The 14,196-nt window shown below is 55.2% G+C and overlaps 1 protein-coding gene across 5 annotated transcripts; it reads left to right on the forward strand.

Moving 5' to 3' along the window:
• The first annotated feature begins 2 nt into the window (after nt 1–2).
• On the forward strand, nt 3–13,404 carry SLC25A23 (solute carrier family 25 member 23). 5 transcript variants are annotated; one of them, XM_077860237.1, is made up of 11 exons: nt 6–304; nt 1,426–1,552; nt 2,137–2,224; nt 2,529–2,640; nt 3,700–3,858; nt 3,944–4,096; nt 4,267–4,374; nt 5,365–5,532; nt 8,516–8,666; nt 9,664–9,844; nt 13,268–13,404. In XM_077860237.1, exons 1-11 carry the CDS (start codon nt 149–151, stop codon nt 13,290–13,292), a joined length of 1,428 nt encoding a protein of 475 aa, XP_077716363.1. In that variant the 5' UTR covers nt 6–148; the 3' UTR covers nt 13,293–13,404. The 5 variants fall into 5 exon arrangements, with proteins under 5 accessions (XP_077716361.1, XP_077716364.1, XP_077716363.1 ...); XM_077860236.1 differs by lacking the exon at nt 13,268–13,404 and adding an exon at nt 10,229–10,504; XM_077860234.1 differs by lacking the exon at nt 13,268–13,404 and adding an exon at nt 10,111–11,573 and having other exon boundaries at nt 7–304.
• Nucleotides 13,405–14,196: the final 792 nt, after the last annotated feature.

Here is a 14,196-nt window from a genome sequence, read left to right on the forward strand (position 1 = left end):
AAGTGCCGGAGCCAGGCGGGCAGCGCGGAGGCTGCGGTGGCCGTGGCCGCGGAGCTGGCCCCGCGGGGCCCCGGGGGGGAGGGGGAGCCGCGAAGCCCCCGCCGAGGCCGCCGCCGCCGGGCCTCCCCTCCCCCCCCGGGCGGGCGCCATGCGGGGGGGCCCGGGCGACGCGGAGCGGCGGCAGCGCTGGGGCCGCCTCTTCGAGGAGCTGGACAGTAACAAGGATGGCCGCGTGGACGTGCGCGAGTTGCGCCAGGGACTGGCCCGGCTGGGCGGGGGCGACCCGGACCGCGACACCCAACAGGTACCCCCGCGGGGACCCCAGCCTGGCCCGGCGGGCGCCGGGTAACCCGATCCCCTGAATGGAGCGCGCCGCCGCCAGCCTCTGCCGGTGGCTGCGCTCCAGTGCGGGTGCCCAGCCTGGGCGCCCCGGGCCCCTTCCCCCTGCCCAGCGTGTCTGGGCCTAACGGGTTCGCCCAAGACAGAGCCGCCGAGGCCCCAGGCCTGCGGTTCAGCTGCCAGCACCCGGTCCCCACCCCCCTCGCCGGTGCCTCGAGGGCGGGGGACGCCTGCCCGCCTCCCTGCCCACTGCCCCGGACACACCCTCCTCTGAACTCTTTGCCCAACCCTAGACGTGCCCTGCGCCCGCCTCAGGAGACACACCCTTTCCCATCCTCTCTGCCCTGCTCTGGGCACCCACCGCCCTCCCAGGGAGCTGCCCCCCGCCTCTCTAGGTTTACATTCCCCAGGCCTCCCCTTTCCTCGGCGGGCCTGGCCTGGCTTAATGCCCCAGGCTGCCCCAGCAGGGACTGTCCTGCCCAGGCCACCCCCGGCTGGGGATGTAGCAAAGCAGGAACCTGCCCCTAGGCCTGTGCAGGTGTCCCCTACACCTGTAGCCCCAGATGCCACTGGAGTGTCTCTCTCCACAGCATCCTGAGACCTCCAGTACAACCTCCCACCCTCCAGGTGGGAAAACGGAGGCCGGGTGGGTGCTTAGCTTGGACCGCTCATTGCCCCACATTGCCCAGAGCTGTGTCTCCCCGGAGCTCCCAAAACTGCCATATGGACAGGGTTTTTTTTAAGAGATAGCTGGGAGGATAGGCTTTCAGAGACAAGAGCCCGAGGCTACCCACCACTTCCCAGTTCTGTAACCTTGAAAAAGTACTCGACCTTGGAGAGCCTCAGTCTGCTTGCCAGGAAAACTGGGCAACTGCTTTCCACCCTGCAGACCTATTGTGGCCTTGGGCATGTTGCTGAGAAGTGAGCTGGAGGTCCGAGGGGTAACATCCCCGGCTCCTGTCCTTTTAAAGGGGCGGGGGGGGGGGGGGGGGAGGAGCGCTGAGTTCCTGGGCCATAAGTTTGTTGTGCCCCCTGCGGATGGGGAGCAGCCTCCTGGAGCACTCTCATCCCTTCCCCCCCTGCCAGGGCATCTCCTCCGAGGGCGACGCTGACCCAGGTGGTGGGCTCGACCTGGAGGAGTTTAGCCGCTACCTGCAGGAGCGGGAACAGCGCCTGCTGCTTCTGTTCCACAGTCTGGACCGGAATCAGGATGGTAAGGCCCGGGGATGGGCTGCGGGGGCCCTGGAGGCACCAGTGGGGTTAGAACTGCCAGCGCTGGGAAGAGGGGGGAGGGCCACTTCTCCCTGATGACTCACAGGCTATTTTGGGAGCTCTCCTCACCCCCCAGCTAGGTGGTTGGGCTCATGGGCCCATCCCACCTCCTTTCCCTTCTGGGATGCGACCCCTATCATTACCTTTAAGTTTCTAAGGGCCAGAGATGCCCCATATTGCATCTGGATTCCCTATGAGTCATAGACACCCCCTCCATAACCTCTTCTGAGTCCCTAATATTGCCCCTCAGTCTCCTATGGCATAAGGACCCCTATAATTATCCCTAGATTCATTTTTTCATTCATTCATGGAGCAGAGAAACCCCCTCCCCACAACATGGCCCAGTTCCATCTCTCTGATCCCAGTGGGTCAGTGACACCCCTCCCCAACCCTGCTGCATATCTCACCCTGGGTTCCTGGGTTCCTGGGTCCCCCAGTCTTCCTAGACCAGTCCCATTCTGAGGTATACCGCACCTGGGTTCCAGGGTCCCTCCCACGCACACTCTTTTCTGGCCCCCTCCCCAGGTCATATCGATGTGTCTGAGATCCAGCAGAGTTTCCGAGCTCTAGGCATTTCCATCTCGCTGGAGCAAGCAGAGAAAATTCTGCACAGGTGAATAGCTTGGGGGGTCCAGAATCCCAGGTAACTCGGGTCCCCGGGACCCCCTTGGTCACCTTGAGCCTCTAGGCCCCAGACCCAATCCCAGGACAGGTAGAGCCAAGAGGTGGGCTTGGGAGTCAGGGAAATCCTGGGCCAGATGCTTCACTTCTCGAGCCTCAGTTTTCCCCTTTGTGAAATGACAAGCTCTCAGCACACAGGAAATCAGTGCCCCCCCCCAACCAGCTGAACCTCACTCCAGCAACCCCCCTCCCAGTCCCAGCACTGATTCTGTCCCCATCTTGCCCTGCACCCCCAGCATGGACCGTGACGGCACGATGACCATAGACTGGCAGGAATGGCGTGACCACTTCCTGTTGCATTCACTGGAGAATGTGGAGGATGTAGTCTATTTCTGGAAGCATTCTACGGTGAGGTGGGGGCAGCTTTCCTAGCTTGGTGGCGGGGCCTTGCTCTGGTTTCCCCGGCATGGAGGGGCTGGGTCAGAACTCCTGAGAAGGAAGAGCCGCTGGCAACAGCCAAGGGATGAGACTGTTGTCCACTCTTCCTCTGATCAGGGATCAGGGGACTGGGGACCCATTGGAGGAGGTCTGTGATCGGTTGGAGCCCTCAGACCTGACTTTGGGGTGCTGGGCACAGACAGTGGGAGGTGGGAGCACAGGGGAGGGGGAGCTCACTAGATGGGGCACCCAGCTTCCAGCCTCCACCCACGGTTCCCCTTATGCTGACTTCTTTTTGCCTCAATAAATGGTCTGCTGCTGAAGGAACTCATAAAAGCCATGTTCTTTGGAAGATCCACTGAGATCCACTGGAAGTTGGGGGAGGAGGTGCTCTAGATCCCCAGCTTCTGGGTGGGAATCTCTGAGTGATGCTTCCAGTAGCATCTGATGGCATCTGGAGGGAAATCCACCTGTGGGATCTGTTGAGATCCTCTTGGGAGATTCAAAGATTCCTGCCCTGGGGATCCATGAAGGGCTTGGTTGAGAAGTCTATAGATGAATTCTAGAGGAGGGATGATCCCTGGGAGCAGATTCCTGTGGGATCTGCTGAGGCCCAGAGGAAGGGATCCACTGATATCTTTATACGGCAGATCCCTGATTAGATCTTGTGTGGCCCTGGATGGATCTTCTAGAATCCTTATGCGGGTGGTCCTTGGGTGGGATCCCTCAAAGGGATCTGATTGGCTCTGGAAGGAATCTTTATATGGTAGATGCTTGGGCAGGCTCCTCTGGTGGGATTTGGTGGAGGTGCCCAGGAGGGATATTGGGATCTTGTGTGGGAGTCAGGTTGCATGTTTTGCTGGGATCTGGTAGGAGTCCAAGAGGGTCTCCTGGGCTCTCCAAGTGAGAGCCATCATTGGTGGATGCCCTGGGTATCCTGGGATTCCTGAGGGAGATAGTCCCATTTAGGGCTGAGGTACATCTCTCTGCCCCTATCATGATGTGACACCCCAGTCCCTGCATCCTTAGGTCTTGGACATTGGTGAGTGCCTGACTGTCCCTGATGAGTTTTCAGAGCAGGAGAAGCTAACTGGCATGTGGTGGAAGCAGCTGGTGGCGGGCGCAGTGGCAGGTGCTGTGTCGCGGACGGGCACAGCCCCTCTGGACCGCCTCAAGGTCTTCATGCAGGTGAGGGGCCCGGGAAAGACCCACCCCCTCTTCCAGGCCTGGGCCCCGGAAGGGGACCCTAAAATCACCTTATCTCCCCATGCAGGTCCATGCATCCAAGACCAACAAGCTAAACATCCTGGGAGGCCTAAAGAGCATGATCCGAGAGGGGGGCATGCGCTCCCTGTGGCGTGGCAATGGGATTAATGTGCTCAAGATTGCACCTGAGTCTGCTATCAAGTTCATGGCCTATGAGCAGGTGGGAGCAGGTGGGGGCAGGTGGGGGAGAGCTAGCCGTGAGGGCTGGTGGGATGGCCTTGGGGGCAGGGGATGTCTGCAGGACTCTGGGAGTGGGCATCTGCTTCCCTGTGTGGTGCTCACGGCAGGAGGACCTGAGGTCCTGCCCACCTCTGTGTCTCCCACTTTCAGATCAAACGGGCCATTCGGGGGCAGCAGGAGACCCTGCACGTGCAGGAGCGCTTTGTGGCTGGCTCCCTAGCTGGTGCCACAGCCCAAACCATCATTTACCCCATGGAGGTGAGAAGGAGGGACTCTGGCCAAGGCCCCATTGCAGAGTGGGGGGTTTGCAATAACCACATCACTCCATGGTGTGATAGACATTGGGATCATAACTGACTCTCCCCGATTTGGACTGTGGCTTATTAGAGAAATGCTGTTTCACGTGTAGTCGGAGTGCACATGCACATTTGAGAGGTGACTTCAAGGGATGATGGTGTTGGTCATAACTATTTAGGCAGCAAATGTGGGGGCGGCCAACCGTTTATGGACATGCCTCTTCTAAGGATACTGATTTCCAGGCTGTTTGTTCCCAGAGAAATCATTTTAGGTTTCAGGTTGTGCACTGTGTCAGGATTCTGAGTGATGGAAAACTCAAATCACACAAAGGAAGTCTGAGGTAAGCAGTTCAGGGCAGGTAGGGTGGCTTCAAAGTGTTAGGGACCAAGGTTCCTTCCCTCTATCTTATTCCAGCACTTCAGAATGTAGCATCCACCTCATGGACCAGAATGGCTGCGTGTGCTCCAGTCATCACGTCCATGGTCCAGTCAATAAGGAAGAATAGACAAAAAATAAAATAAAATAAAAAACAAGGAAGACTAGACAAAAGAAGGAACACCTCGAAGATACTTTCTGAGAGTCACACGTGCCTGTTCTCCTGTTTCATTAGCTAAGACTTAGTCACGTGGCCATATATCTAGAGAGAATGAGAAATGTAGCCTTTATTTCTAGTGGCCATGTGCTTGCTGAAAATGATAGTTTCTATTTTTAAGGGGAGAAGGGAACCAGATATTGGGAGACAGCAGTGGCCACCATATGCAACTCTGAGAGGTGTAACCATTTCAAGATATGGAGATTCGGGGTAGCAGAAGATTCTAGAGTTAAGTGGTTTGTTAAATTCAGTTATTGCGAGGGTAGAGCTTTCTCGGAGTAGCTATTTCTAGGTGTCTTCCCTCCTGGACGTGGTGTTTCTGGAAGCAGTTTTCCCAGGGATAACCGGGTCCTCCCCAGGTGCTGAAGACGCGGCTGACCCTGCGCCGGACCGGCCAGTACAAGGGGCTGCTGGACTGTGCGTGGCAGATCCTGGAGCGGGAGGGGCCCCGCGCCTTCTACCGAGGCTACCTGCCCAACGTGCTGGGCATCATCCCCTACGCGGGCATCGACCTGGCCGTCTATGAGGTCGGTGGGCAGCCCCCTCCCTCCTTTCTCTCACCCTCTGGGATTGGCCTGCGGGACACCCCTTCCCCATAGGGCTGACTTAGTCGACCTCGCAGCTAGGTGGAGAAGCGCCATGAGATCCTGGGGAATCCCTTCATCCATCCAACCCCCCGACTCTTCCACATGTACCACCGCGAGAATTCTTCCCATTTCCATGTGCAGTTCACGCTTCCTGGGCCTCAGGACCCGAGAAGGTCAGGGACCACTGTGGCTCACAGAATCATGGGAGAAAGTGAATGTGAGCTTCAAAGATGCCCGTGTCCCCAAACCAGCCAATGTCTTCATCAGGGCCTGCCCATTTCCTAGAGACAGCAGCGTTTCTATGGCCAGCATCGCAGGGCCTTTGTGGAAAGAGGCAGGAACGAGGAGGGGTTGCTCTTTCTCTTCAAGGGGTCATGACTTTTATCTTTTCCTGGTAGGATTGCCAGGCTCTTCCAAGCAGCACAGCCCCAGATGTCCCCAGGCTGCCCCCAAAGTCTCTGTGTCCAGCATAGGGCCAGCTTCACAGACAGGTAGCCAGTGCAGTCGCCAAGGACCCCATGCTCAGAGGGGCCCGCCTCTTGGTTTAATTCCCTTGCTGTTGCTGTCTTGAAATTCTGATCATCTTCAGACAAGAGATTTCACGTTATTTTTATTTTGTGCTGGGCCTCGCCAAGTTCTGGAGCCAGTCCTCATCCACAACACTCCACACCCGCCATCCGTACCTGACTTTGCCAGCAGCCAGCACCACTGCGGCCACATGAGACAAGGCCACCACTCATTCACTCACTTACTTGTTCATTCCTTCATGCGCTCACTCAGCAACTATTTCCTGAGCACCCTAGTGGACCGGGTGCTGTGCTGGTTGCTGCAGAGATGGTGTTAAGTAAGAACAACACAACCCTTGCTTTCCTGGGGCATCCACTCCAAGAGCCAGGAAGTCAGTCTAGGAGCCAACAAGTAGTTTCAGATCCTGCTAAGTTCTCAGAAGATGAGAAAACAGGATGTGTAATTGAAAGTCACAGTTAGCTGGAGGGGGTCTAGGCAGGCCTCTGAGAGGCAGTGAGCAAGGGGGTGTGACCCAGGCGGAGAACGCAGGTCTAGAAGCAGGACTGGCTTTGACCTGTTGGAGGAGTGGAAGTCTTGAGTTGGCTGGAAGGAACTGAAGAGTCCCCAAGAGCTCAGTGACGCGGCTGGTTTTTCCTGAGTGCAATACAAAGCCACTGGGGACTGTGTACAGAAATAAGACATAACTGTATTTGATCCATTCTTCACAGAAAAGGGAGCTGGGAGGCCTGGGTCATTTGAGAAACCCTGTGCCCTCTTGAGTTTCAAAATCTATGTTAGTCTCATAAAGGCTCGGAGAAGTCTGCAGAAAAGTGATCTCACTGGGGTTTTATTTAGCCTGGTGTTGGCCATACTTATACAGTCATCAGAACATCTTTTCAACAGAACAGCTCTTAAAAACTCATTAAACACCTATTTGGCAAATGCCTGCTGCAGCCCCAAAAGAGGGCTGTTAGAATTGCAAAGGCAGGAGGGGTGAACTCTTGCTTCCTTTGTGCCCGCTCCTTGCCCAGAGCAGACATCATGAATCTATCCCAGCCCTGAGTCCCGCCCCACACAGTTCCCGGCAGCTGTTACCAAGGGGGTTAGAACTGACTTAGGAAATGGAACCTAGGAGCCATCCCAGTCCCAGAGGAAGCAGAGAGGCTTCGTAAGGGGTTGGTCTCCTCTGCTGTGTGTCTCTATCCCTGTGTCCCCTCTCCTTATGAGGACATCAGTCATATCTGATTACTCCAGGATGACCTCATCCTAACTCACGCACCTGCAAAGACTATTTGCAAATAAGGTCACGATCTGAGATCCTGGGGGGTGAGGACTCCAGCACATCTTTTTTTTTGGGTGGGGGATGCCACTGAACCCAGAAGGGCATGTTATCAAGCAGGGTATCATGGTAGACAGGTGGGGTTCAATCCTGGTGTCGGGAGGGGCCTCTGGAGGCAGCGTAGAACATGCCCCACCAGCACCGCGAGGGAGCTGGGGTATTGATACACCACGTCAGTTGTCTGAAGCGAGCTTTGCTGGAGGTGCTGCTTCGCCAGCACTTCCTGGCGAGGCCTGGGTGCCCAGAGCAGCCTTCCCCGGGTCCAGCAGGAGTCCTCAGGCAGAACTGTGTTTGCTGGCCTTTGGGAGTCCGCAGATCTTTTTTTTTTTTTTTTTTTTAATTGATTGAGGAGTCCGCAGATCTGAGATGAAATGGCAAGGGGTAAGGAAGGGCATCCACGTAGGAGAGTGTGTCAGTCTCCTATGGCTGCTGTAACAAATGACCGCAAACTTAGTGATTTTAGAACAGCACAGGATCATTATCTCACAGTTTTGAAAGTCGAAAGTCCGCGATGGGTCTCATGGGGCTAAAATCAAGCCCATGGCAGGCCTGCATTTCTTCTGGAGGCTTCAGGGGAGAATCTGTCTCCTTGCCTTTCCCCTTCTCTAGCAGCTGCCTGTATTGCTTGGCTGGTAGGCCCTTCGTCCATCTTCAGAGCCAGCAGCATAGATCTTCCAACCTGCCCACTCCACCTCTGCTTCTCTCCTCTGACTCTTAGAAACCTTATGGTGACATTGGACTTACCTGGATATTCTAGGATCACACCCCAGCTCAAGGTCCTTAACTTAATCTCCTCCGCAAAGTCCCTTTTGCCACATGAGGTACCATATTCCCGGGTTCCAGGGACCAGGGCGTGGACAGTGGGGCAGGAGGTGGTCTTTCCACATCCATAGAGGGTTGAGGTAAGGACCGAGTGACAGGACGCAGGTACAGTGTTTGTGCGTGGGCACCTAGGAGGTACCGCACTCAGTACCAGCCGTCAGGGGACCCCAGCCAGCAGGGCCTCTGAAGCCAGGGTCGTAGTGTGTTACTTGGTTCCAGTCCAACCCACTCTACTCCCTTCTTCACCCCTGCCAGACCCTGAAGAACCGGTGGCTCCAGCAGTATAGCCGCGACTCGGCCGACCCAGGCATCCTCGTGCTCCTGGCCTGCGGCACCATCTCCAGCACCTGTGGCCAGATAGCCAGTTACCCCCTGGCCCTGGTCCGGACCCGCATGCAGGCCCAAGGTGAGGCCTGGGCGGGAGGATGGGGCAGGGAGAGAGAGCATCATGACTTGGGCCCCAGGTCCCCATCCCCAGCTCCTCCTCCTGGGTAGGTGGTGTCCCAAACTGGGACCCTCCTGGATCTGGATGGCCTTCGCTAAAGTCCCTGCCTTTCTCTGGGTATCAGTGTACCCATTTGTGACACTGGGACAGGAGCCCTTTATCTGAACGAGGAGAGCAGATGCAGGGAATATTGGGAGGGTGCCCTAGCTCCCCTAGCTGGGCGAGGTGCTAAGTTGAGCTCCGATTTGCAAGGGTTACAGTGAGGGAAGATGAAGATCTGGCCAAGGAGGGGTGGGGCCAGGCTGGTGAGGGTTTTTTTTTATTTTCCCCTGTAGGTTTCTCTTATGGGTCCTCCCCCCACCCTCCCACCCCCACCCCCACACATTCCTGAATCTGTTTTGGGAATTTCCTTGGGAATTTTAGCATTTGTGTTCTGTGATTTTCTCTGGGGGCCTATCAGTGCATAAACCTGGGTTCTCACCCGCAAAGAGCTTACAGGCTGGAGAGAAGCAGGCTGCTGAATAAACCATTCCACAATTAAGTATGCATTTAGGGTTGAATAAAGGAGAAGACAAAGAGCCAGACTTAGACCAGGGTACAAGGAGGGCTCCCCCGAGGAGCCTGGTTGGAAGGTTGGAAGGCAGAGGAAGTGTTAGCTGGGAGAAAAGGCAGGGAAATTAGTTCCAGGCAGAGGAAATGCCTGTGCCTTCTCCCACCACACACATACATATACCTTCTCTGTTTCTCACCGTCCCCAAACTTGGGCCCTCAAGATTGGGGTGAAAAGGTGAGCAGTCATTTCCAGAGCCACTAGAAGTCCCGACTCTGAGTGGTAGGTCCCGCTGGTAACCTCACCTTCCTTCCCTCCTGCTGCAACGGCCACAGGCCCAGCCCTGGGGAGTGGGAGGGGAAGTGAGAGGGGCCCTTTGGCCTTACCTGGCCTCCCCACCCCTCCCAGCCTCCATCGAGGGCGCCCCCCAGCTCTCCATGCTGGGTCTGCTCCGTCACATCCTGTCCCAGGAGGGCGTGTGGGGCCTCTACCGGGGCATTGCCCCCAACTTCATGAAAGTTATCCCGGCTGTGAGCATCTCCTATGTGGTCTACGAGAACATGAAGCAGGCCCTGGGGGTCACGTCCAGGTGAGGGACCCAGAGCCTGACCCACCCCAGTTCCCTCACCCTAATCATGACATCCCCCACACCTTGGCCACTGGAGACTGATGGCCCAGCCAATGGACCCCAGGGCCCCCGCACACCAAATCACAGGATCCCCACACTTTATTCACTGGGTCCTGCACCCCCACATCACAACGGCTGGCCCCCCACATGGGGGGTCCTGGACCTCCGTGACTTAACCACGGGATCCCCCACAACCCAACTAATGGATCCTGATAACCCAACCACAGGAGTACCCATCACCGTGAGTACCCATCACCATGCCTAAACACTCAGGCCCCAGATCCAGCACTGGGTCCTAGATCCCCAAAACCACTGGCGGATCCCAGATCCTCATGCTTCCTCCAGCCCTGGATCTCTAAGCTCGGCCACTGGATTCTGGATATCAAGAAGCCTCAGCCACCGGATCCTGACAATGCAATGCCTAGATCCCGGGGCCCCAGCCACTGGATCCCAGCTCCCCTCACCCCAACCACTGGATTCCTGAATTCCTTTACCTTGACACTGAGTCCTGGATCCCTCTGCTTTGACTACTGGATTCCCTACATTTCAACCACTACACCCTCAACCCCCAACCACCGGATCTCGGATTCCCAAGCCCTGACCAGCCGGACCCTGGCTCCTAAAATCGCAATATGAGAGCCCAACAGAGGAGTGAGTGGGTCCTGGCGACTGTGGCTGTTGGACCCCAGATCCTTCCACCGCAGGCACTGGATGCTGAAACCTCACCCATAGGAGGTAGACCCCCACCCTTCCAAGCACTGGATCCCAGCCCCTTAGTCCCTGGATTCTGACCGGAATCCTCCCAGGCACTGGATCCTGAATGCCTCAGACTCCAAGTCTGGATAGATCCCAATAGGCCAATCACAGCATCCTGGGTCCCCCGTGCCCCTGCCCCAGATGCACCCTAGAGCCCAGGGCCTAAGGAGCCTGTGGGAAGGAAGCCTAGGTCCTGGCCTCCTGCTTCCAGAAAACCCGTGGGACTTGTCCAAAGTCCTGACGCGGCTAGAAGCCGGCAGCTGGGGAAGGAGATGCCCCTCCCATGCCCTAGACAGAGGCTGGACACCCCTGCCACCTGCCCAGTGTGGACACGCCTCTGGCCCTATGGGCAAACTGCCCCTCCTCCCACAATGCTCTGTGGTATCTTCCATTCCCTTCCCACCTTCAGGCTGATGATAACCTCCAGTCACGCTTTTTGGGGGGCTGGCAAAGGGGCAGCCTGAAGCTGGGGACACATTAAGGAGACTCCCCCAAACACACCCCAGCCAGAAGCAAGTCTACACAGACAACTCTTCCCTGGAGCCCAGCATCCAATTATGCAAAACAAACAAACCAAATCCCCCGGACTCACTCCAGGTCTATTTTTCTACCAGAGAGCATCAGACATTCCTTCCCGCAGATAACCCAAGCCCCCCCCAGCTCCCCCGACTCCCCTGTACATTCTGCACTTTATAGTTGGATTCTGAGCTTAGCATCATTGGGGGACCCCTCTCTTTACTCCTCCCAAGTCCTTGGGGAACCCCATTAAAGAACTGCAAAAGAGGAACTGGGTTGTTTGGGGGGGCTGGAGGACCCCCCCATGGCTTCCACCTCCCCTCACCGCCCTCCCCCCTGCTCCACCGTGTCCCATCTCCCGCCTGCGTGTGTTATTTCAAAGGAAAAGAACAAAAGGAATACACTTTCTAAGCTCTTTCATTGTGGTTTTTACTGAAAGGGGACGGGTTGATGTGGGACCACCTCAAATGCCACACAGGGGAGGGACAAGGACCATCCTCCGTTGCACTGAGTCCCAGGAGACCAGGAAGTGAAGCAGGCCCAGGGGAAAGCCCACATCCATAGGCCCTTTTTATTTTTTTCCTGTATTCTATTGACATAAGGGTATTTGCTTCCCAGGGCTGCTGTAATGAATGACCACAACCCGGAGGCTTAAAATGATACCGTTTTTGGGTTGATATATTTTTTTATTGTGGTAAACTATACACCACATAAAATTCACCGTCTTATCCATTTCTAAATGCACAGTCCAGCAGCACAAAGCACACACTGTCCTGCACCCACCCACCATCCATCTCCAGAACCTTCCATCTCCCCATATGGAGACCCATCCCCAAGAAGCACTGACCCCCTGCCCCCTGCCCCACCCCTGGCTCCCACCACCTCCTCTTTGTCTCTGTGCACGGGCCTCCCCTGGGGACCTCCTGGGAGGGGGTCATGCAGGAGGTGACCTTCTGGGTCTGGGTCCCCTCCCTGAGCCCGTGTCTTCAGGGTCCGTCCACATGGTGGCAGGTGGCAGGTTGTCCTTCCTTTCTAAGGCTGAATAATATCCCAGTGTGTCGATGGACCAGATTTTGTTCATTCATTCATCCATCAATGGACACTTGGGTTGCTTCCATCTTTGGCTATGGTAAATACAAAAACAACAGGAATTTACTGTCTGTCAGTTCCGAAGTCTAGAAGTCTGAAGTCAAAGTGTCATCAGGGACATGGTCCCTCCAAAGATTCTAGGGGAGGATCCTTCCTGCCTCTTCCAGCTTTTGGCAGTCACTGGCACTAGGCATTCCTCAGCTTGTAGACCCAATCAGTCTTTTTTTTTTAATTTTTTTAAATTTTTATTTATTTATGATAGTCACACACAGAGAGAGAGGGGGAGAGGGGCAGAGACACAGGCAGAGGGAGAAGCAGGCTCCATGCACCGGGAGCCCGACATGGGATTCGATCCCGGGTCTCCAGGATCGCGCCCTGGGCCAAAGGCAGGCGCTAAACCACTGCGCCACCCATGGATCCCCCAATCAGTCTTCAGATGATTTCTGAATCAGACCCAATTTCTGCTTGTCTTCAGATGACCAAACTTTTTCCTGCGTGGACCATGACAGTCACCCTCCAAGATGTTCCCCGAGGGTCTCTCCCTCCCAGTATTCACATTCTCTCATTGTACCAGAGTGGGGCTGACTGACCAAGAGTATCCACCAGAAGTGACAGTGTATGACTCCCAAGATTAGAGCACAAAAGACCCCGCAGTCACCATCTTGTTTGTGTCTTAAGATCCTACCGTTGGGGTAATTTGTTGTGCGGCAATAGCTAACTGGTACACACACGCATACATAGATACGATTTTCCGCCCACTCACATATGGCATGCTAAATATTTTGTATTTTTACTTCCTGTAAATTATGTCCTGAGGATCAATTGCCAGAAGTGGGATTGCTGAGTCAAAAGATGTGACTATTTCAGGGTCATGCCACCAGGGAAATCGTGTGCGATATACGCAGCGACCAACAAGGAATCCGCGTTACTAATTTTACTTCAGTCATACCAGCATCGAGTGTTACCAGGTTGATTTGATTTAATCGGGCCAGTTAACAACTATTTTCTTGTCCACGTTCTTAGATCCCTTTACACCGTTGGGGCCTGAGGAGGCCCTGCTAACTGACATGTGATATCACACAGACTGCTTTTCTCTTTCTGAGTCTCTCCACCCACAAAATAAGGGATGTTATCACTGACATCTTTAAAGGGAAAAGGACTCACGTTTATGGAGTAAGTAGTCCACACGCTGGCTCTGTGCTAAGCCTTTTGTTGTGTTATCGCCTTCCCTTACTCATCCTCTATTTACTGGACACTTAGTTTGTGCCAGACCCAGTTTTGGACATGGGATTCAGAAGAGAGTGCAACACCCCACCGTCTTTGCTCTCATAAACCCCACATTCCAGCGGGGAGCGACAAACAATAAATAACACACGTGAGTGAATGTGTAGCTGGATAGAAAGCAAAGGCGCTATGGATAAAAATAAAGTGGTGAGGAAGGAGGCTATGAGATACTGCAGAGCAGAATTTACATTTTATTTATTTGATTTTATTTTTAAGATTGTATGTATTCATTTGAGAGAGAGAGAGAGAGAGAGAATGAGTGGGACGGAGGGGCAGAGGGAGAGGGAGAAGCAGACTCCCCGCTGAGCCGGGAGCCCGATGTGGGGCTCCATCCCAGGACCTGGAGATCACGACCTGAGCCAAAAGCACACGCTTAAGCATCTGAGCCACCCAGGCCCCTGCAGCCCCCACCCAGGGTTTATACTTTTTTTCTTTTTTAGTTTATGTTTTAAATCCAGTGGATGGAGGAAGCATCAGGGAGAGGATGATATTTGCATAATGATGTAAAGACAGTGAGGGAGGGAGCCATGGCGATGTCTAGGAAAGCAGCATTCTAGGCAGAGGGAACAGCCAGTGCAAGGGTCCTGGGGCAGCACTGTGCTGGTGCATTGGAGGTACAGGGAGGATGCCCGTGTGGCTGGAGCAGAATGGGCAAGGGGGAGAAAGGG

The sequence above is a fragment of the Canis aureus genome, chromosome 19 (assembly GCF_053574225.1).
Source record: "Canis aureus isolate CA01 chromosome 19, VMU_Caureus_v.1.0, whole genome shotgun sequence".
Taxonomy (NCBI): Eukaryota; Metazoa; Chordata; class Mammalia; order Carnivora; family Canidae; genus Canis; species Canis aureus.

Bases quoted from the DNA above. Each gene is read 5' to 3' on its own strand.
- SLC25A23 (XM_077860234.1), top strand. From the start codon at position 149: ATGCGGGGGGGCCCGGGCGACGCGGAGCGGCGGCAGCGCTGGGGCCGC. The intron at 2,641-3,699 runs GTGAGGTGGGGG...CTGCATCCTTAG, and splicing joins ATTTCTGGAAGCATTCTACG to GTCTTGGACATTGGTGAGTG. The intron at 9,845-10,110 runs GTGAGGGACCCA...ACCCAACCACAG, and splicing joins GCCCTGGGGGTCACGTCCAG to GAGTACCCATCACCGTGAGT.